The sequence below is a fragment of the Gilbertella persicaria genome (assembly GCF_025201335.1).
Source record: "Gilbertella persicaria strain CBS 190.32 chromosome Unknown B0P05scaffold_36, whole genome shotgun sequence".
Classification (NCBI taxonomy): Eukaryota; Fungi; Mucoromycota; class Mucoromycetes; order Mucorales; family Choanephoraceae; genus Gilbertella; species Gilbertella persicaria.
This window is the reverse complement of record NW_026251997.1, coordinates 144,395-165,718: the sequence shown is the minus strand read 5'-3', so window position 1 is coordinate 165,718 and position 21,324 is coordinate 144,395. Positions and strand designations below refer to the sequence as shown.

Here is a 21,324-nt window from a genome sequence, read left to right as displayed (position 1 = left end):
TCAATAAAATGACCAAAAGATCATTTCCTTGTTTGTATCTTTTCCTTTAAATGGCTACTGTTATCATCATCAAAAAAATTCTGTACAAGATCTAGTCTTGCAATTACACATAACAGTGGCCAACATTTATATTTTAATTCCCAAGGTGTTCTTTTATAGACCATTTAGTTGGAGACAGTGTTAAGAAGCGACGTGTTTCTCCAATTAGTGCTCATTTTGGTCTTTGGGTACAAGCACATCGTTATTAGATTATCTCGACTAAGCTATTGTATATACTGTAACATGATTTGATTGGCTTTTTTTTTTGGCACACATCGTGCTTGACAATGTCTTTTGTAAAATTCTCTATCTTTTTTACAGTGTTTTTCTTTAGAGCTGCCAAACGCTCTTTCTTTCTTTTTGTATATATTGATGCTTAAAACCTTCTACTACCTGCATGGAACTCATACTGAGATTAAAAAGAACCTGTTGATAAATTCTGTTTTCAAGCATTGTATTGACCTAGATCATCTTTTGAACACAATTCATGCTCTTTTGGGCTTTGAATTTGTATCAAAAAAGGAAGTTTTCGCTATAAACTGGGCAAGAAATTAACTCCGGCTCAATGACGTGAAATTCACGGTTTTTTTATTTCCTTCTTTCACTCTCTTTTTTCTTCTCTTTCTTGCAAGTTCTTCACAACAAGTAAAGAAACTTCTGTTGGAAAAACAATAAAGAGGTAAAGTGTATAGTGCCTAGTATGCGTTTTAATTCTTGTAAAAGATAAACGCGACCCTTTCCCCCCTTTTTATTTGTTTAAATAATTACACGACAAGGAGCTTTTCTTCTCTATCTTTAGGCAATGATAATTTTATGGCAGACCTCAAGGAGGGGTCTGTCTCTCTTGTATTTATTCATCTTCTTATTGACGTTATGGGAAGGAGTTTTGGCTCAAACTGTTCAAAAAACAGGATTTGAGAGAACACCCAACAAGTTTTTTTATTTTAAGGATTCACAAGTAAAGTAGTTGATATCTATATACATACACACACTGATAAATATCATTGGGTAGGTTATTCTTTGGCTTGATTCCACTTCACATACCCTTTACCGTTCAGAAAACCAAGGAAAACAATGGAACAAAGTGAATGATATTGCGCAGGATGAAGCCAGCTTCTTGTACGAACATCCTTTTGATAACAACAGGGTAAATCCAGATGTTTTGATGAATAAGAGACTAAAAATATGTAGGCTTATGTTTTAGGTAAAAGCAGAAGACACTGGAAGACAACAGATAAAGGAAAAACTTGGCAAGAATTTTCGACACCCGTTGAGCCCGCAGCTGTTAGTCCTCACTTATCTTTTCATGCTGATCGTCCTAGCTATATCTTATTTAACGGTTTCCGATGCAAGCTGGGATCATGGACCGGTGTCGATTGTCATGAAGAAGTAAGTAATAACGTACATCTACCTGTATTGATCAAGCACAGACCCATTACACGCTCAACAATTTTGAGGAACTTACTCTGTTACGTACACATACTACCTCTTGCATCTGGAGTGTGTCTAGTTCACAGTTTGATAACGCACCAACAAAGGAGATCATGTGTGTTGAGTCACCTCAAAAGACTGGTTTCACAAGCACCTTGAATCCCGACGAACTTCGGTTGATCCAGACAGAAGACTTTTTCCGAACAGAAAAAGTAGTTGATTTCAACACCGGAAAAGAAATCAAGGGTGTCATTGCGGTTAGCACTATCAACCGTTACATTATTGCTGTAGTGAAACCATCACCCAATAAGCCCGACATGGTTTTCTATATTTCATTGGATGGCGAGAACTGGCATGAAGCGGTTTTCCCTGATGGCGCTAATTTACATGAAAAGTCATTCACGATCATTGAAGGACCTGGCCCTGCTTTAATGGTAGATGTACTGGGTGGTGGTACTAATCAGTTTGGTTCTATGTATAAATCCAACTCAAATGGTACTTATTTCGTCAAGAGTTTGGAGCACACCAACAGAAATGGTATGGGCTATATTGACTTTGAGCGCATCCAAGGTGTCGAGGGTATTTTGATTGCCAATGTGATTGTGAATCCAAAAGATGTTGAATCACAAAGTGCCAGCAAAGATGTCCGTACGCGTATGAGTTTTGATGATGGTGCTAGTTGGAAAGAACTCACAAATGTCAAAGATATGAATGGAAACGCTATGCGATGTAACGAAAGAGACTGTTCTCTTCATTTACACTCTGTCACTTCAAATCATAACTATGGCCAAGTGTCCTCTGCTGAATCTGCTATCGGTGTCATGATGGGTGTTGGTAATTATGGAAGCAGTCTTTTAGAATACGATGAATGCGATACTTTCTTGTCTACTGATTATGGTCTCACTTGGAAGATGATACGAGAAGGGGCTCACAAGTATGAATTTGGCGACCAAGGCACCTTGTTGATTATTGTAGATGATGAGAAAGATACAGATCACATTTGGTGGAGTAAGGACCGTGGTGAGACATGGTAGGTTGAAACAAGGTATATGCATTTTATACTCATACTAAAACAGGGAAAAACTCGACCTTGGTATCTCTATTCGTGCTAGAATGCTTACAACAGATCCAGAATCCTCTTCTCGTAACTTTTTGTTGGTCGGTAGTTCTGTACGGTCTTCTTCTGATACCAAAGTCCAAGCTATTCAACTTGACTTTGCGAACATCTTTTCTCGTCAATGTGAACTCAATACAAGCGACGAAAGCAGAAGTGATTTTGAAAAGTTTGTAGCTCGCGACATTACAGATGGACCAGACTGTCTTATGGGTCATGAACAAATCTTTTATCGTCGTAAAGCCAACAGCCAATGTTATGTCGGACGTGAATACCAAGATCCTGTGGTCGAATTAAAGGATTGTGCTTGTACTCGAGCCGATTATGAATGTGACTACAACTTCCTTCGCAATCCAGATGGCTCATGTACTCGTATCGGCCCTGATCACATTCCCAATCACCTTTGCAAGTCTCAAGATGATACGTATCCTGCATCCAGCGGATATCGTCTGATTCCCGGTAATACTTGTGTTTTGGGTAACAACACGCCTCTTGATGAACCCAAGATGCGTAAGTGCAGTGAAAATACAGCAGATGCTATCCGTCGACCTGTGCCTGGTGATATTTCAGCTAAGCCCTCAAGCGATACCATCTATAGTAACATGGTTGTGTTTGACGAAGAGATTGAGCAGTTCATCTATTTCCGTGACTCTGAAGCTGTCTTGGTTCGTCTTCAAAATGGTGAATTATGGCGATCTGGCAACCAAGGCACCAAGTGGGAGTCTGTCTTGAAAGGAAACCGTGTGACAAACGTTGTCTTGCATGAATTTGACAATAACCGTGCTTACGCATTTTTAGAAGACGGTATTCATTTGACAGAAGACCAAGGTACTAACTGGCACACTATCAAGTTACCTATTGCCCCCAGTCGTCAATCCAACAATGTGTTGGATTTCCATCCTCAAGAAAGAGACTGGCTCTTGTTTGTTGGTCAAACCAATGATCCTGAACCTCATTCTGAAGCTTTTATCTCAAGAGACCATGGACGTAGCTGGAAATCGCTCGACATGTACGTTGAAAAGTGTATTTTTGGCCGTGATTCCAAATACGAAATTGAAAAGGAAACCATTTTCTGCTCTGCTCACGATAAGAAGCAAATCGGTGAGAATGTGCGACTTGTACGCACTACAGATTGGGGAAATTCTGTGGAAACTTACTTTGATCATGTTGTTGAGTTCTTTGTTGTGGAAGATTTCATGGCCGTTGCCACAAGTAACCGTGGTGATCTTACACTCTTTGTCAGCATTAATGGAAAGACGTTTGCTGAGGCTCAATTCCCACCTGATCAATACATTAATCGCAACGTAAGTACAAATACTATGATGATAGGTGTCTCTAATGTCTTATGTATAGACATTTACTGTGTTGCAATCCACAACACATGCCATCTTGTTAAATATTTTTAAATCGACAGGATTCGGAACAGCTTACGGTGCTCTTTACAAGTCCAACGAAAACGGTACTTTTTACCACTTGTCTCTTGACAACACAAACGGTGATGGTACCGGCTTTGTCGATTTTGAAAAGTTTCAAAGTGTGGATGGTATCATTTTGGCCAATCAAGTCTGGAATGCGGATGAACTGGTCGGATCTGGTACAAGCAAGAAAGTTCGAACTATGATCAGTTGGGACGACGGAGGAAGTTGGCAAGCTCTCTCTCCTCCTAATGAATTTGATTGTGCCAGTAAAGAGTGCTCACTCAACCTTCATAGCCGTACCGATATCCATGGTCCTGGTGCTATCTTTTCTTCAAGTGGTGCTCCTGGTCTTGCTATGGGTGTAGGTAATGTCGGGGCTTCTTTAAATGCTTACACGGAAAGTGATACATTCTTGACACGGGATGGTGGACATACTTGGACCATGATCCAACAAGGCGAACACTTATATGAGTTTGGCGATCAAGGCTCTATTTTGGTCTTGGTGAGTGATGAAACACCTACCAATGAACTCTTGTATTCTTGGGATCAAGGCGAAACATGGCATTATTATCAGTTCCATGAGCAAAAAGTACGTGTGACCACGTTGACCACAGATCCCAAGTCTTCTACACTCAAGTTCATCATTATTGGTCATACGCGTGGTCTTGAACGATCTCAAGTCATTATCACAGTTGACTTTTCAGGCACCCAACAGCGTAAATGTGTGATTGACAAGAACAATATTGAAAAGAGCGATTTTGAGCGTTGGATCGCCAAGGACGATGATGGTGATGATGCTTGTTTGTTGGGTAAAAAGACAGCTCACTGGCGTCGTAAGAAGGACCGTGCTTGCGTTGTTGGTGCTCAATTCCAAGAGCCTGAAGTGGTGACTGAAAACTGTGAATGCCGTGATATTGATTTTGAATGTGAGTTTGGTTTCTGGCGTAACGACAAGAATGAATGTGTCTTTAAGGGTCGTCATCCTGACAGACCATCTAAGTGTCCTGTTGGCAGCACATTTAGAGGTCGCTCTGGCTACAAGAAGAATACGAAAAGTACTTGTTCAGGTGGTCTCAATCTTGAAGATCAAAAGGAATGGCCTTGTGGTGAGACGGGGGGTGTTCTTGCTAGCCAAACCGAGTTTACTTCTCGTGTGGTCGATTACATTTACTTTACAGACACAGATCGTGTGGTTGTTCGAACTATGGATGGCAAAGTTTGGAAGAGCGATAATGATGGCTTTAGCTGGAAGGAATTGTTTACTGGCCACAAGATTGTCTCGATTTACCAAAATCCACACTTTGAGCAAATCGCATTCTTTATCACTGAGGGTACAACACATTTTGTCACCAATGATAAGGCTTCTAGCTTTGATGAAATCAGAGCTCCTCTTCCACCCTTGATCCATCTTCAAGGCAACATCATGAACTTCCACAATGATGACCGCGATTATGTACTTTACATGGGTGAAAAGAACTGTGAAGGCCTTGCTTCTGACTGTCATTCTGAAGCCTTTTACTCTCGCGACAATGGTCGCTCTTGGGCTTCTTTGGGTACTTACATGCGTAACTGTATCTGGGGCCGAGAAGGCGCGATTCAGCAAACACACCGCAATTCTATTTATTGTGAACAATATCGTGAACAATCTGGAAATCAACTTGCACTGTTTGGTAACCCAGTTCAATTGATTTCTTCTCAAAACTATTTCCATGACAAGCGTGTCATTTTTGAAGATATTGTGGGTATTACTGTCTTTGGCAAATTTATGGTGGTTGCTGCTGCGAGAAACGGTGGTGCTAACCTTCGCTTGCATGTCAGTATGGATGGCGTCACTTTTGCTCCTGCTTCTTTCCCTGCCTCTTTTGATTTGGCACCTGAAGCATTTACTATTATGGAGTCTGTCAATTCCTTATGGATTCATGTCTCCACAAATACACACAGAGGTAGCGAATATGGTACTATCTTTACATCCAACTCGAACGGTACTTATTATGTCACTTCCATTGAAAATGCCAACCGCAATGAAATGGGTATTGTTGATTTTGAGAAGATGCAAGGTATTGAAGGTATTGCTATCGCCAACATTGTCAGTAATCCTGGACAAGCCAATAAGGGTGATCCCAAGACACTTGTTACTCGTAAAACAGCCGATGCAGGTGGTCACTGGACTAGCATCACTCCTCCTTCCAAGGATAGTTTGGGTCAATCCTATAACTGTCAAGGATCTGATTGCGGGTTGCATTTGCATTGTTATTCTGAACGTCAAAACTCGAGAGACTTGTTTAGTTTATCAAGCGCTGTTGGTTTGATGGTTGGTGTAGGTAATGTGGGCTCTAGTTTGACAGCTTATCGTGATGGTGATATGTTTTTGACGCGCGATGCTGGTAAAACATGGAACGAGATCGCAAAAGGTGCTCATTTATGGGAATTTGCTGATCAAGGTGCTTTATTAATTTTGGTTGATAATGAACAACCCACCAATACTGTCAAGTACACTATAAATGAAGGCCTTACATGGAATACATTTGAGTTTGCCAAGCGGGGTGAAAAGGTCTTGATTGAAGATATCATTACTCAACCTGATGGCACAAGTCAAAAATATGTCTTGTTTGGCACAAAGAATGGCAAGACAACTGCCTATCATTTGGACTTTAGTTCTTTGCACCCTACCAAATGTAAACTAGACTTGGATCATCCTAATGATGATGACTTCGAGTTATGGAGTCCTGAAGACACGCGTGGTGAAAAGTGTTTGTTTGGTAGAGAAACACAATATTTCCGTCGTATTCAAGACCGCGATTGCTATATTGGTGAAAAATTAGTTCAGCCTAGAGAGATCGTTCGCAACTGCAGCTGTACTGAAGAAGATTATGAATGGTAAGCATAAGAGAGTAATGACTAGAAACTAACGTGTTACAGTGATTTCAACTATGTTCGTGATGCCAACAACAGATGTGTACTAGTCCCTGGTCTTTCTCCTTTGGTACCCACTTGCGATGGTTCAAGAGATTATTATTATACACCTACAGGGTAAGCTAACGAGGAATGTCTAGAAAGTAAACTCATGCTTATTGTCATGCATAGTTATCGTAAGATTGCAGCCTCTACATGTGAAGGGGGTAAAGAACTTGATAAGATTGGTGCTGAGCAAATGTGGTGCCCTGGGGCTAGTCGCTCAGGACATGGTTGGGTTGCAATCATCTTTGCTCCCATTATTGCTGCTGGACTTGTGTTTGCCATCTTGCATTATCGCAAACGCGGTGGCTCCTTTGGGTAAGTTCATTTTAATTAGCTAGTAGATCAAACAACTAACGAATGATTAGTCGCATTCGACTTCCTGATGGCACACAACAAATGGGATCCAACATTTTATCTAGTCCTATTGTCACCAAGATCGTTGCTGCTGCTTTTGTGGTTCCAGTAGCTATTATCAGCCTCCTGTCTCGTATTGAAATACCAAGATCTCTATCTGACTTGAACTTTGGTAATTGGCGTTTACCTTCTTTTATGTCAAGAAGACGTGGTTCTGGTTACACTGCTTTGGGACAGGATGAGCAAACCGACGTATTATTGCAAGATTATGATGGCTCGGAGGAGCACTTGATTGACGAAGCAGATGAATTAGATGATGCCGATGAATTCTAAAACCATTGTTTATCAAATGAACAATGTTTTATGTGTATATTTATTATATAAATGCTTTTTTTACACTATCTTTAAGCCAATGCATTGATTTTTGACACAGGGAAGGATTTAGATATTTGCTTGACACAATGATTATAATAGTTGCATTGCCAAGCAAAGAATTAATAAGAATACAAATAGGCCAAGCGATGAGATCAACGTTAGAGTCAATAACAGGGCGAACATATTGTACTACTCTCCGGTAAATTTCGCAGATAAATCAACTTTTTGCATGATAAAGTACTTTTCTTTTCTTATAAAATGACATATATTTGGTTTTCAGGACCTGTGGTGGAAGCTGTTAAACAAGTAAACGAGAGAAACCTTGTGTTCCTTGTCTATATATATGGTAGGCTTCTTTTGGAATAACAGTGTATTTATCAACTGTAGATGATTCGGAGCATAGTAAACATCTTGACGCGACATTTCAAAATGCCGAGGTACAAGCTCGTTCATTTGAGCAATAGACTTACATCTGTCTCATCTAGCTTCTCGATCTGCTAAAGAGAAAGGCAATAGCATTAAAGTTGAAAAAAGACTCAGAAGATGCTAAAATGTTTGGTCAATTGTGTAAAAACTCAACGTAGATGCCTGTCATCGTTTACTCATTGTGTTCATTCTAACCCTAGACCCAATATATCGAGTCCCAATTGTGTATTTTATAGCGTATAATCAACTTTCTCAACAAATCAAGACTAATTTTCTGTATAGACAAGGCACCATCAAAGATTTTGGTACTCAAGACATGAGAAGTCAAGACATTATCAACAAATTGCAGGCAGCTAGTCCTAAATCAGAGTAATACATCTATCTCTACATGCTTTGTTTTATCATTCATTCTTACATGAACATAGTGCAAAGACAAAACTAGAAGAAATCAAAAAGAAGCGTGCTGAACAAGAGAATTTGGTAATAAAGTCTCATGCTTGTTCTTTTGTGCTAATTGTTTTTTCTATTTTAGCAAGCACGAGAAAGAGAAATAAAAAGAAGAGAAGATGGCAAATTAGCCCAAGAAACTCGAGAGAGCTTACAAGAAAAGCAAAATAAAATAATGCTTGAAAAAAAGAAGAAGGAAAAGAAAGAAGAAGAAGAATACAGAAAAAGAGTCAAGGAACAGATTGCAAAAGACAGAGAAAACCAACAAGCTGCCAGAAAGACAGAGAAGGAGCGACTACAAAACAAAGCAAAAGAAGAAACGCCCATTCAAAAAACTGTTTCTTCATCTGGGTAAAATGATATAACAAGAGCTTGGATAAAAGTAATAACTCTTTTACTTAGTTTGCATCACTTTGCTAACTTGAATATAAAGCAATTGGATGGCTCAAGTTTGAAACATCGATTCTCTTGTAAGAAATACAGATACATTTACATACATTTTTTTTTTTTACTTATCAGTAACAGCTTCTAATACACTTGCCCATGTCTGCCAGTGGATTGAAGCAGTAAGTTGATTTCTTTTTTGCTACTTTATTAAAACAAATGCCTTAGACAAGAACAGACGGCGATATGCCTTTCAAACTCTTTGTTCAATTCCCAAATAGAAACTTTGATATCGGGGATGAACAGCGTACATTATTGGAACTAAAGTTATGTCCCAGTAGTACACTTATCATGAAGCCTATCAAAAATGCGTCTACAGCCTACGCAGGTTCTCCCTCTTCTAATTCTGGTTGGATGAGCTATTTGTATCAGACAAGCGATGCAATTTATAATTCGGTAGCTCAAGTTGGCACTTCAATAGCTTCTTATCTGAGTACACCTGAGGCTGAACAAAGATTAGGCAACAGAAGCTCATCTCAACATGATACTTCAAGTCATTAAAGACAAAAACAATGATCTTGTCCGATTACATAATAAAATCACTTACACTGTCTTTTCTTTCTCTCCGAGACCTATTTCCATACCTTGCTTAGCTACTCAATCGGGTCTGAAGTTATGAACAAAGCCCATCGTGGCAGTGCTCTACCAAATGAGTGTTTGTTAGGTTCTTCCTAAGATATACGTTTGATAAATTAATGCTTTTTAGCGTATAGTGCTGCTGGTTTGATTAAATCGTACAAAGAGCATGGTGAGTTTTGAAATAAATGCATTTTCTCTATTAAAGAGTGGGCATAAAAAGGAGATATAAAGCCTATTTATAAATACCTACAAACCATGTTTATCAACATATATGGTACATTTGTAGTAAGATGCATATATTTATATTTTTCTATGTTCTTTGATACACTAGATAGCATATAATACGTTTTATGGTTTTGTATTTAGCAGGTTTTATATACCATTCATAGCAAAATTGCTCAAAATACAGCTTAAATTCAGCATTCTTTGATAGACCATTACTTGACAACTAGACTACTAAAATGGCTCCTTTTTTCATTTTAAACATATTTTTTTGAGCGAAGGAATCGCTGTTCTGTGAAATTTATTTTTTGACCGATGGGGGGGGGGATCCACGGAGGTCCGTGAAGAAGAAAAAAGCAAAACTCGATCGAGAATTTTTGGAATGAGCCAATGTAGGTCTGATCCAACTCACGGCTCTTTCCAATTCCCAACACTTTTCTCGGGCAGCAGAGCCTGAAACGGCTTCCAAGCCTAAAAACAACAGCAAGCCACGATCTTATGCTCAGGTAGTAGCTGCGAAGACTCGAGTGTCCTTGATGCACAAGGACGTAAATGACCCCCACCCTGACGATTCGAAATCATTAAGTAAAGTAGAGTCCAGAATCTACAGATCGTCCAGATCTAAGAATGCCTTTCTCTTCGATATCATGAAGGTTAAAGCATAGTATACTGATATTCAATGTCTGCAAGAACTCAAGGCCCAACACCCAAAAGTTCATGCTTGCTCTTTCCTTAACGACGGCCCCATTCGATATCCCGAGATTTATGTAGAACCTCATCTCGATGTTAATGATCTCGGCACTAATGGTGTTGAATTCAAGGATTCGAAACTACTATAGAATTCAGTCTCCCAACGGGGAATATCAAGAATTGTTCGAAGTTCAGAATGAAAGTGCTGTTCTAGATAATTTCTCTGCTTGTAATCTTGATATTGGTTGGTCTTTAGATAAGGCCTCCCTGTCAGAAGCAAAAAATGTTTAGGTGCCGCATACTGTACAAATGAGCTCTGTTCATTTGTGAACAAGGGCATGAGACCAAGAAGCAGTACTCAATTGATCCAAAAGCAGCAATGCTTGCATTGTAAAGGATTAATGCAACACAAGCACTGTTCTGTCAGAGTCAAGCACGACATGTACTTCGATTATACAATAGAAAAAACACTTGCACTGTTAAGTGCAAAGACGTATATTCACATGGAAGGTATAAGCGAATTCATTTGTCTGACGATGATGCAAAGGAATTCATGAAAAAAATTAAGCAAGATCCTTTGGCCAACCTAAAGAAATGACAACTGGCATCTCATCTCGCACTGGAGAAACAATTGGTGCTGCCAGAAATGTTGATCCTGTTCTTTCAAACCTAGATAGAGTCAAATATGAAATGAACAAGATCAGAGCGCGACTCAATTTCAGCAAGAGCAGCGAGTTTCTTGGAGAATTTACCAAGGTTAGAAAAGAATTTGATGGCTTTATTACCTATGCACAAGTTATCAATGAAAAAGATGTTTTCCTTTCTTTCTCACCTCCTGACATCCGGTATGCAATCTCCTTTTGGCTACCCAGCCAATCGTCGCCAGTGTCACTTACAAGGAGGTTTTTGATAGCAAAAAATACCTCTGTTCCTCAGTCATTTACGTCCCCTAATTTCGTCGTAACATTGTTTTTTTTTCAAGCAATTATTGGCGATTTGGAAGCTTACAACTTTGCTGAGTACTTCATTCAGCTTTTCAAGCAAATGAAGATCAATAAGTACCAATTCCTTGGTAAGATTATGGAATTTTCCGCTGCCCAACGGCTAGGATTCATGCATGCCTTTCATTTCTATTTCAACAATAGTGCTGATGGTAGCGGTTCTTCTGAACAAATGACTGAAACTCTTGGTTTTTTGAAGGGCAGTTACATGCATTGGATGCAAAGCGTTCAAAGAGTTATAAGCAACCATGCTGTTGCAGCTCCAAGCTCTGAAGTTTTCTGGCTGTCGAAGATGGTTGTCATAGTGGCTTTAGCCCTCCGTTAGTAGCATGATTTTCAGGTATGACTCTGGGATGAAGCCTGCTTTAGCTTCTCATCCTATGAGAACATCCAACACTGTCGAATTTCTTCATAGCATACTGTACGCAACGATCAATGCAAAATTGCCTATGCCCCTTGCAGCAAGACAATTGCTTCAAGTATCAAAAGATAGCCTTGATTCTTTGAAGAACTACTATGAGCTTGGCATTGCACCTTTTTATGGAAGCAAAAAAACGCCATAGGGCAAACAAGAGACTTGTACACTAGTATAAAGACAACGATAGTCGTGCACCTGACAATTCTGAGGCTCTTTTTGGTAGCGAAAAATTGCAAATTAATCAAGAGAAAAAGAAGCAAGAAGAATCAGAAAGAAGATACTTTGATGAAATCAAATCCATTAGTTAAAGCAAAAGATGGTTTCAGTTGAATTGAATGACAATGAAGAAGAGGGTTTGATTGATGAAGCAAATGACGGAGATTTGGAGATTATGGTGAGTGAGGCCATCAAGTGTGAAGAAGATCTGTCTTTTGGTGAAATAGTGAAGCAAACAACTTTTTTTTCTGTAGTAATTGATTCTGACAGAAGAGATGTCACAGCTGAGGATATCAAAAAAGACATTCCAAATGGTTTTGAGCGTCTTTTGTGTAATCAACCAGAAGGAGTACATGAAGATAAATTGTCTGTATCAACTGACAGTTCTTATCTTTTCTCTTTTGACATAAATGATGATGATTTTGTGATGATGGACGAGGCCTCTGCTGATGTTACTCGCTTATGCGATAGTATTTCCAGCACTGAGTCATCCTCTTCAAAAAATTTGGAGACCAACTTCATTGATTTTCAACTCAACCCCAACAACAGTAGCTCTTACTTCATTGATGCCCCCTTTGATCTTCTTGTAAGATGCGTAACACCTTACATTAAGAACTCTTTTATTGACGCATGCGAGGATGTATCTGTATATAGCTTTCAGGTTGTTTTTAAACTCCTGATATATTTTTACTGATTGGAAAAAAATGAATTTTCTGGTATATATAAATTACGCTTAAGATATATGTTTATAGATTCATATAAGTCTTTACAAAAAAAAATTTTCAAAACAAAGACGACGCTCTTATATATTTAATAGAAACAGTTATGTCAATAAATATGATACATGCATACATTGTGACAAAAGTGTAAGAATAAACTATAAACGAAAATTATATGTATGCCAATATTATAAATGTAGAAGAACTGTATCTCCATTGAAGAATACTGTCTTTAGTAAGTTAAAATTTCCCTTAAACATTCAATTACACATTTTGTATTTATTTCTAGACAAAGTATCTGCATCGTTTATGTCATCTAGTTTGAATATTGATAAAAATACAGCAACAAGATACAGATTACTGTCTAGAAAATATATAAATGAAAAACAAGCAATCAAGAAGCATAAAAAACAGGATGTCGTAACAGAAGTGTTGAAATAAATGAATCTAAAATTTCTAAGACAAAAAATAATAAAGGCCATAAAGTAGAGGGGGCATGGGTCATTGGGGGGGGGGGTATACAAAGGAGCAGGTTAAAGAACAAAATATAAAATGAAAACAAAAAATTATTTATGGTTCCTATAGAAGAGAGAAATATAGATAATATAGATGAAACTATAATAATTTAAGAAATATAGGCTACAAACATACAACAGTAAATCATAAGAAATATTTCAAAAACCCTCTAACTCATGTTAATACAAATACAATAGAAGGTACATGGAATAGGAATTAACCCTAAAAGTAGAAATAAAAAAGATACTATAAATCATTTAAATGAATATCAATGGAGAAAGAAGGATTAAACACATATATATAAATTGAAAAATATAATTATTAAAACAATGATACCTAAAATAACGTTAAATACATAACAAAATAAATCAATCAAAAAAAGAAAACAGTATATATATAAAACAATTAAAGAATATTGATGAATATTCCAATCGTCTAATATCAAAATTAAATATATCAGCCAACAAGGAGATGGAGTATGATAATACTAACAGATATATGAATAACAATAATACAAAAGATGTAAGAAAAGAAAAATTTAAAGAAAATAAAGAATTATTTAAAGATGATATTACATCAGCTATGCATGAATCATTTCAATGTAATACTAACGACTCTGAGACAGAATACAGCGATAATGAATAATGTGATGATATTGAAAGTGAGCTTAATATTAATAACAATAAAATGGTGTATTCATCTAAGATGGATGAGATTGAGGAAGATGAGTTAAAAGAAGATGAAAACGATAAAACATATAATAATTACAAACATATGCAAGAAAACAGTGACGAGGATGATAATATTGAAAGAGATGATATTTCTAAAAATGATTGTTATATAAATAATACACAAAAACAAGAAGATGAATATACCCCTGAACCTCATAATACCAAGAGAAGAAATTCATATAAAAAACTGATGCTGAAAAAGAGATTGATAAAGTAATCATTAAATTAAAAAATACAGAAGAAAAGTTAAAGGATAATCTTGATTTACATTTTTGTATAAAGACAAATAATAGGGAAGTGTCACATGTTATGTCTACTATATATGAGCAATATATTAGCAAAGAAATAAATGATGCTCATAGAGACAGTATATATGAATGCTATGATTCAAATAAGTCAAGATTCATTAAGAATATAGAAATAAGTTATAAAATATATACTGATATAAAATCAACAAAAAGTAATTATGTATTTCCAATTTATACACTTAATAAAATAAAAAAGATAAGCATTGATGACCTTATTAATGAATGTGAAACCTATTTGCATAATGACCCCGCATGCGATTATGACAATGAATTAGACAAGACTCTGCTGAATGTTTTTCGTCTGTATGAAAAAGGCAATAGTTTAGTTGGCAACCAGTTGATCAGTGATTTGGTTTGGAGAAGTGAATCCCGTTTTGTTAGAGGAAAAATGGATGATACCTTTGGCTGCTTTAGCTGGATAATGGACAACATCTCTTCAGGTCTGAAAAATCTTTTTCCTTTTGTTCAGCATTTTCCAGAAAAATAAAGTGACATATCTTTCAAAAAATGTTCGTTACAATCTTTGCCATTCATTAAGAACTTTCCAATCATGAAAGAGTATTATCCTGCCAAAAGACTCAAAGAAGTACACTTACAAGATGCCAAAATAGCTCTTTACATGCTAAGTTTGAGCACAGTCTAAAGCAGAGCTTTATTTACAGTTGCGACAAGTAGCCCACTGCAATCAATGTAACCAAAGGTGTGCTATCAAATGCAATGTCTTGACAGAAGAAAGCTTTCCTCCGTTTTTCTTTGTTGCTGATCCAACCAACTTTGATCCTTCAAATTTAAACGAGCTTGGAGGAATTAAATAGAAGGATTGCCAGCCATGCTTTTCACCAATAGTTACCCTTAATACACCATTACCAGTTAAATATACAATACATACAAGAATTTATTCTTGGTTCCCTAAAGGTAGTCTTTTTTTTTTTTTTTTTTTTTTTTTTTTTTTTTTTTTGGTAGTTGGCAAAAGCATCAAGTGTGATAACACCGAAGGAGTTTTCAAAATAGACAACCTACATACACGCTGCGAGAAACTTACAGAAGTAAGTTCTAATGACCATCTCTTTAAAGCTTCAAACACTATTGTAATTTGTTATGAAAAAATTCAATAAAGATATTATTTTCTCAAATTGATAAATAGAAGGCACTTTTCTGTTTTGATTATGATTCATTAAGAATTGCTAAAAAGCTGAGGGTGGTATGTTGAACGTTTTTTATTTTGACACTGTAGGCTAAAACAATAAAGAAAGTAAAATCGACATCTTGAAGACTCTAGTGACCACTTCCGCTTTCTTGTTTGAAACTTCGGGCACCCAAAATCCCCCAAATACCTTACACCCTCCGGATAAGCTTTACCCAGCGACAGGAAATAAGTGGATTCGTCATCATGGAGTAACTCTAAACTGATATCACTCAAAACGCACAAAGTCAAATACGATACAAGGAGTTATTAAAAGTTGCACAGAAAATACAGTTGAATTGGACAGTATAAAGTATTAGCGCATTTACTATAGGAATAAGGTGCAAGAGCTTTAGAAAAGGCCTTATAATTTTGACAGCATGCTCTCCTTTGATGCACTATTGCTCATAGCAATTGCCCTTCCAAAGCCATCATACTTATACGAAAACGACCATTTTCTGAAGTAGGCAATGGAATGGAAGGAGTATTCTTTCTCTCTCACTCTCTTTTACTTTTATCAGATGTTGTATTTCATGGATTGATTATCTGATAAACAAAAATCGCGATCCTTTTTCGTGAGGAGACAATTTTAGTTCTGGGTGCATACGTACATCTAAAGGATAATAGGAGAACTAGTAATGTAGTCTATTCATCTAAAATATATTTTTTTCGTCAACCCGATATATCTGATCTTGTTTGATTTTATAATCTGATCGAAATAGCATACAATTTTTTATCTCCATTTACATGCACCTCTTCAACTGAACGCATTTATGCGTTTATTTCAAATGACTTCTATTATCTGGCATCGTTTATAGTCAAAATAAGATAATTGTCTTAAAAAGGTTCTATTTTCCATAAAAAAAAGAAAAAAATAACTGAGTAAAAAGTTTTTTCTTTTTTTTTTTCAATTGCCTATTATCCTAAACCAAAAACCTTCTTTTTTTGATATATAGGCAGCTGTCAGTTTTTTTCTCTATTTTTTTTTCAAAACTTATTGACATGAATGATAAAATTGATTCAACTTTACCTAAAGGTGTCAGAATTGCTTATGCTTCAAACTTTGTTGCTACAAAATATGACAAGATATTTATTTTTATAGGGTAATTGAAACATCTACCAACATGATGCTAATGAATTCATGCTAGCTTAGCATTGGTCTCTTGGATTATGTCCTGGGAAAAAAACATTGTCAACACAATCACCCCCACAGTTACAAGTGAATTCAATGCAAACGGTTTGACAGGTGTGCTTACTACTGTGCTGGGGGTCATGCAAACTGCACTTCAACCAATGTACTCTAAATTTGCAGATATGACAGGCAGAACAATAACATATACTGTCTCGCTTTTATTCTTCATGGTTTCCTTTATTGCAATGGCATGCGCTACAGACTATAATGCCTTGATTGTAAGCATGTATATCTGTATTCTTCAGCTCACCTCTTGGTTTAGGGCGGACAAGTGATTTATGCTCTTGGTTACTCAGGCCTTTATATTCTTGGGCCAATCCTAATTGGAGGTAATTGTCTATTTTTGGGATTTTTTTTATCTGATCTTGTAATTTTTTTTTCAAACGCTAAAATGGTTTACTTTTCGTAGATTCTATCAGTTTGGTGAACCGTACACTTGTCTTGGCATTTTATAATTTTCCACTCATTATAAACCTTTTTGCTGGCGGTGCTGCTGCTCAAAGAATGCTCGAAACTGCTGGTTGGCGATGGGCATTTGGTCATATTTCTATTGTTATTTTTGTAGCTAGTATTCCAATAATGATTGTGCTTTGGAGTATTCAAAGAAAAGCCAAAAGAGCTGGTTTGATTAAGTATGAATCTGCAGATAATCAGATTGATGGCCCAAAGAACTTCACCTACTTTTTCCGTAAACTTGTTTGGGTGTGTAACGAAATTGATTTGATTGGTAGTATCTTCCTTTTAGCAGGTTTCTTTTTAATCCTTTTGCCTCTCATCCTGGCTAATACTTGGGGAGGCTGGCAAAGTCGTAAGTATGATAGCTGTCTTGTTAGTACGTTACTTATACAAAACATAGCTGTCGTTATTGGATGCCTCGTTGGCGGTGGTGTTACTTGGTGCATCTTTGCATTTTGGGAATCAAAAATAGCCCCTAAACCTATTTTTCCTATGAAAAAATGGGACACATATAATCCCTTGTACGGGACTGCTATCGTGTTCTTGATTTGGGCTATCAATGGTATGATGGACCTTCAGTACTTTTTGACCTACCTGAAAGTAACTCGTCGCGTCAAGTCTGACATCGCTACCTACCTTGAACGTGGTTTTAATGCTTCAAACGTTGTTTTGGCTGTGCCTATTGGTTATGCTGTCAAGCGTACACGTCGATGGAGACCTTTTGTTTGGATCGGCTCTTGTTTTGCTGTGCTTGGCTCTGGCCTTTTGATTCCTGCCCGTAGTTCTCACTCACCTGATGTGTTTATCGTCATGTCTCAAATCATTCTTGGTACAGGCTGTGCTTTTATGAACTATCCTACCTCAGTAGGCATTCAAGGCTCTGTACCTCGTGAAGGTAAGAACAATTAAACTTGAACTTGTAGCTTATTCGAATAGATGTGGCTATTGTAATAGCTTTCTTTGAAGTGGGTGTTGCCATTGCTTCAAGTATTGGCTCCACGATTGCAGGCGCTATTTGGAATTCTGTGCTTCCTGGTTTGTTTGAAAAATATGTTCCTGGTGAATATGACTATGCCAAGATTACAGGTAGTATTCCTGTAGCACTTGCATTACCTGAGGAACAATACAAAGGCGTAGTGAAAGCATATGATGCAGCTATGCATATCTTGAGTATTGTTGCTGTTTGTATGGGAGGATTAGCATTTCTGTTGGCCACTCAATTAAAGGGTTATGCACTTGACCAAAACAAACAAGAACAAGAAGAAACACTAGGTAATGACTTACATCCATGTGCACACCATTCATGCTCTATAGACCAAAATGAGACCATTTTTGTTCAGAATATCATGAACGAAAAGCAATTAGAACAAGAACAAGCATATGATAATAACAAGCATGATTCCCATAAAAACGTTTGATGATATCCTATACTTTATATCGCCATGATCAGCATTCAACTTACAAAATTTATTTGTATATAAACTAAATACATTTAACCTAGCTTTATTTTTCTCATGGTGTTATTTAAAAGCATTGAATATTTCCTTGATAGAAAAGAGTAATAGGAACTTTTTTGGATGACTTTTTCTTAAAATTTACTTTATAAAGAAGAGAAACCAATAAAAGAAATTACTCTATGACTTGAACTTACTTTTCTTAGTCCAGATGATCAAATCAGAACTCTATACCAAACTGTTATAACATGTCTAAAGTAGAGAATGTTTATCTCAGGTACACAAATCACGGCCTCATAATCAACCGCTATGAACTTTGTTACATAAAGTCATCAGATTATTGATGCTCTCAAAGTATGCTCAGCATAAATGATCCACAAATTGTACTTGTGCTACTCTTAAAGAGTTACAAGTATATATTTGTATAATTCGCAAAACTTTGGACAACCAATAAAATGGTGTCTTGCTTAAACTGAAGCATAAAACAACACTGATGGTCCAACGGCAATTTATTTCTTTTCTACTTTATTATCACCTGATATATACTTTATATTATTTCTTAACCTTCTTTTCGTTCTCTCCCTTTTTCTTTTCCTTTTTCAATAATAAGTTCAATGAATACTTATGGCCCATCTAACATTGTTATACGCCTTCAATCATCACATATACCAGCTAAAAGAAGACTTTCTAAACTGAATACAGACTCTTCGAGAAAGAAGAAGCAAACCTACACTACTCTTATAAACGAATCACAAGTATTTGAGGAGGAAGAACATTCAGATCAAGAAGAGGTGCATTGGGCATGTCACACACAAGTTTTATATCTCGAATCACCTTATTTTGCCTCCTTATTAGGTGACAACTTTGGTGATTCCAAATCCAACACAACGTATTTACCTTCCAGTATCATCGATAGTACAGCATTCAGTAGGATAATTCATTACATGTACACACATGAAATACAACAACCAAAAAGTTTAAAAGAGCTGTGCGACATGTACTCTGCTGCAGACTATCTTGGAATGGACACATTATGCATTTTGCTTGCGAAACGATTAACTGGAACAGTCCATGATTGTGTTTGTTACTGTCAAACATGTATCTCAGCTGTGCCTGAACTATTTCCTTTCTGCAGAACACGATCCTTACAACTTCAAGACGAAAAAATGGCTATCTTGATGGGCAAAGTTATAACAATCTTGACGGGAGATCCAAAAATGGCCCTTTCGACTTTTTGGACGACACGTCACATGGCTCGACTATTGCAACAGCTCCCACAAGATATCAGTCAGGCACTATCCCACAAAGTGCTTCATCGCGTGAACAAATCAAATGCGATTGAATCCTTGTATGCTTGCTTTAATGCTTCAAATACACTCTCTACAAACGACCCTCTTTTATCCTGGAGTAAGCCTCTACATGCGACATTGACGTCTATTCAATCGCGTGCTACCAGAACGATTGCTCGGCATTTTGACTATTTTTGTAGCCAATATCCTGCTTTGTTATCTTGCATTGATGGCATCACCTATTCTTTTGAGTTTCTTGAATACTTATTGCTTCATATTCTTGAAGATCAAATGGACTGTAGCAATGTGGGTGTTTTGTATAAAGGCATTGTGTGTGATCTAATATCTCGGCATGCAGTTCAATACAATGACCAAGTTAAACATATATTAAATGTAGCCAAGGTGATGATTCTTCAGTACATTACCCGACGTATAGGAGACATTCGACAGCAAGGTGGTTTGGATAACCTTCAAAAAGACGTATTAAACCATTTAGCTGATGGTAAATTACATTTGGATAAAACCAGTATCCTCATCATCTTTTAGACTTAGATGTAAGATCAAAAGCGTTGATTAGTTCAAAGCACCCTCTTTTTCATCGTGGCTTTTTCTCCTTCCTGATACCTTCGATACCAAACCTGACTTTATCATCTCAATCTGCACATACCAATGGACTCTCAAGGCACTCATCTCATTCTACACTGCATACAAGGCATGTTAATTTACCTGAAAGATCTTTGAGTCATACAACCACTGCTTCCAACATGTCACGCTCTTCTTTTTTAACTCGACTGTTTAGAAAATTAAGTGGCCAATATTCACAACAACATCGCCACAGTCATGCTACACTGCTTTCTAAAAAAAATCGTGTGACCAATCGTACGTTATCGTCTTCTACCACAAGAACGACTTTCTCCACCACTTCATGGTCACAAATAAAAATCAGTCAATTGGATAAAAAAGAAAGCAAGTTTTTCACAAGGATCAAAAAGAAGACATCATTAGAAGAACAAGTCAGTGCATCTATGGTAGGCATGCACAGACGAGTTCAATTGACCCGAAGACCTACATTGACGGTGGGCACAGTTGTGTTTATTGGCCGTGTTAATTTTGCAGAAGGATTATGGATCGGGGTTGAATTGGATCGAAGAGGTAAAAGAAAAAAAAAGAGGCTATCATTAACATTGGACATTAGTTGGTAAAAATGATGGTTCTGTAGATGGCTATCGCTATTTTACATCGTCTCCTAACAGAGGTGTGTTTGTTAGACCAGAAGATGTGTCCATTGTTGTTTAAATAAAGTTGGTTGTACAATATTTTCTGCAAAGATGTTCCATGCGTCAT

General features: G+C 37.0%; 6 protein-coding genes across 6 annotated transcripts; all 6 read left to right on the top strand.

Moving 5' to 3' along the window:
• Positions 1 to 621: 621 nt before the first annotated feature.
• Positions 622 to 7,722, top strand: B0P05DRAFT_552523 (uncharacterized protein). The gene is made up of 10 exons (XM_051579482.1): positions 622 to 718; positions 763 to 997; positions 1,052 to 1,186; positions 1,231 to 1,428; positions 1,470 to 2,500; positions 2,547 to 3,888; positions 3,938 to 6,879; positions 6,922 to 7,032; positions 7,087 to 7,275; positions 7,326 to 7,722. The coding sequence occupies exons 2-10, from the start codon at positions 842 to 844 to the stop codon at positions 7,645 to 7,647; spliced, it is 6,426 nt and encodes a 2,141-aa protein (XP_051432340.1). The 5' UTR covers positions 622 to 718; positions 763 to 841; the 3' UTR covers positions 7,648 to 7,722.
• Positions 7,723 to 7,839: 117 nt separating this feature from the next.
• Positions 7,840 to 9,560, top strand: B0P05DRAFT_552517 (ubiquitin-related domain-containing protein). The gene is made up of 10 exons (XM_051579481.1): positions 7,840 to 8,035; positions 8,077 to 8,126; positions 8,175 to 8,256; positions 8,316 to 8,352; positions 8,398 to 8,484; positions 8,541 to 8,595; positions 8,648 to 8,913; positions 8,965 to 9,032; positions 9,088 to 9,128; positions 9,175 to 9,560. The coding sequence occupies exons 1-10, from the start codon at positions 7,948 to 7,950 to the stop codon at positions 9,505 to 9,507; spliced, it is 1,107 nt and encodes a 368-aa protein (XP_051432339.1). The 5' UTR covers positions 7,840 to 7,947; the 3' UTR covers positions 9,508 to 9,560.
• A 1,531-nt stretch (positions 9,561 to 11,091) lies between these two features.
• On the top strand, positions 11,092 to 11,823 carry B0P05DRAFT_573733 (uncharacterized protein; the record flags this gene model as incomplete). Its single annotated transcript, XM_051581528.1, has 1 exon — positions 11,092 to 11,823. One exon carries the CDS (start codon positions 11,092 to 11,094, stop codon positions 11,821 to 11,823), a length of 732 nt encoding a protein of 243 aa, XP_051432338.1.
• A 409-nt stretch (positions 11,824 to 12,232) lies between these two features.
• On the top strand, positions 12,233 to 12,826 carry B0P05DRAFT_573732 (uncharacterized protein; the record flags this gene model as incomplete). Its single annotated transcript, XM_051581527.1, has 1 exon — positions 12,233 to 12,826. The coding sequence occupies one exon, from the start codon at positions 12,233 to 12,235 to the stop codon at positions 12,824 to 12,826; it is 594 nt and encodes a 197-aa protein (XP_051432337.1).
• A 3,741-nt stretch (positions 12,827 to 16,567) lies between these two features.
• B0P05DRAFT_639647 (major facilitator superfamily-domain-containing protein) lies at positions 16,568 to 18,655 on the top strand (the record flags this gene model as incomplete). Its single annotated transcript, XM_051583724.1, has 7 exons — positions 16,568 to 16,692; positions 16,738 to 16,999; positions 17,044 to 17,110; positions 17,191 to 17,589; positions 17,638 to 18,132; positions 18,174 to 18,509; positions 18,552 to 18,655. The coding sequence occupies exons 1-7, from the start codon at positions 16,592 to 16,594 to the stop codon at positions 18,653 to 18,655; spliced, it is 1,764 nt and encodes a 587-aa protein (XP_051432336.1). The 5' UTR covers positions 16,568 to 16,591.
• Positions 18,656 to 19,236: 581 nt separating this feature from the next.
• On the top strand, positions 19,237 to 21,296 carry B0P05DRAFT_552500 (uncharacterized protein). The gene is made up of 3 exons (XM_051579480.1): positions 19,237 to 20,482; positions 20,527 to 21,132; positions 21,176 to 21,296. Exons 1-3 carry the CDS (start codon positions 19,306 to 19,308, stop codon positions 21,274 to 21,276), a joined length of 1,884 nt encoding a protein of 627 aa, XP_051432335.1. The 5' UTR covers positions 19,237 to 19,305; the 3' UTR covers positions 21,277 to 21,296.
• The last annotated feature ends 28 nt before the right edge of the window (positions 21,297 to 21,324 follow it).

Excerpts from the sequence above, each read along its gene's own strand:
- B0P05DRAFT_552500 (XM_051579480.1), top strand. The coding sequence starts at position 19,306 with ATGAATACTTATGGCCCATCTAACATTGTTATACGCCTTCAATCATCA. Across the intron at positions 20,483-20,526 it reads ATTAAACCATTTAGCTGATG|ACTTAGATGTAAGATCAAAA; the intron begins GTAAATTACATT and ends ATCATCTTTTAG. Across the intron at positions 21,133-21,175 it reads GGTTGAATTGGATCGAAGAG|TTGGTAAAAATGATGGTTCT; the intron begins GTAAAAGAAAAA and ends ATTGGACATTAG.
- B0P05DRAFT_552517 (XM_051579481.1), top strand. The coding sequence starts at position 7,948 with ATGACATATATTTGGTTTTCAGGACCTGTGGTGGAAGCTGTTAAACAA. Across the intron at positions 8,596-8,647 it reads GTGCTGAACAAGAGAATTTG|CAAGCACGAGAAAGAGAAAT; the intron begins GTAATAAAGTCT and ends TTTCTATTTTAG. Across the intron at positions 9,129-9,174 it reads TCTGCCAGTGGATTGAAGCA|ACAAGAACAGACGGCGATAT; the intron begins GTAAGTTGATTT and ends CAAATGCCTTAG.
- B0P05DRAFT_552523 (XM_051579482.1), top strand. The coding sequence starts at position 842 with ATGATAATTTTATGGCAGACCTCAAGGAGGGGTCTGTCTCTCTTGTAT. Across the intron at positions 7,033-7,086 it reads TATTATTATACACCTACAGG|TTATCGTAAGATTGCAGCCT; the intron begins GTAAGCTAACGA and ends TGTCATGCATAG. Across the intron at positions 7,276-7,325 it reads AAACGCGGTGGCTCCTTTGG|TCGCATTCGACTTCCTGATG; the intron begins GTAAGTTCATTT and ends ACGAATGATTAG.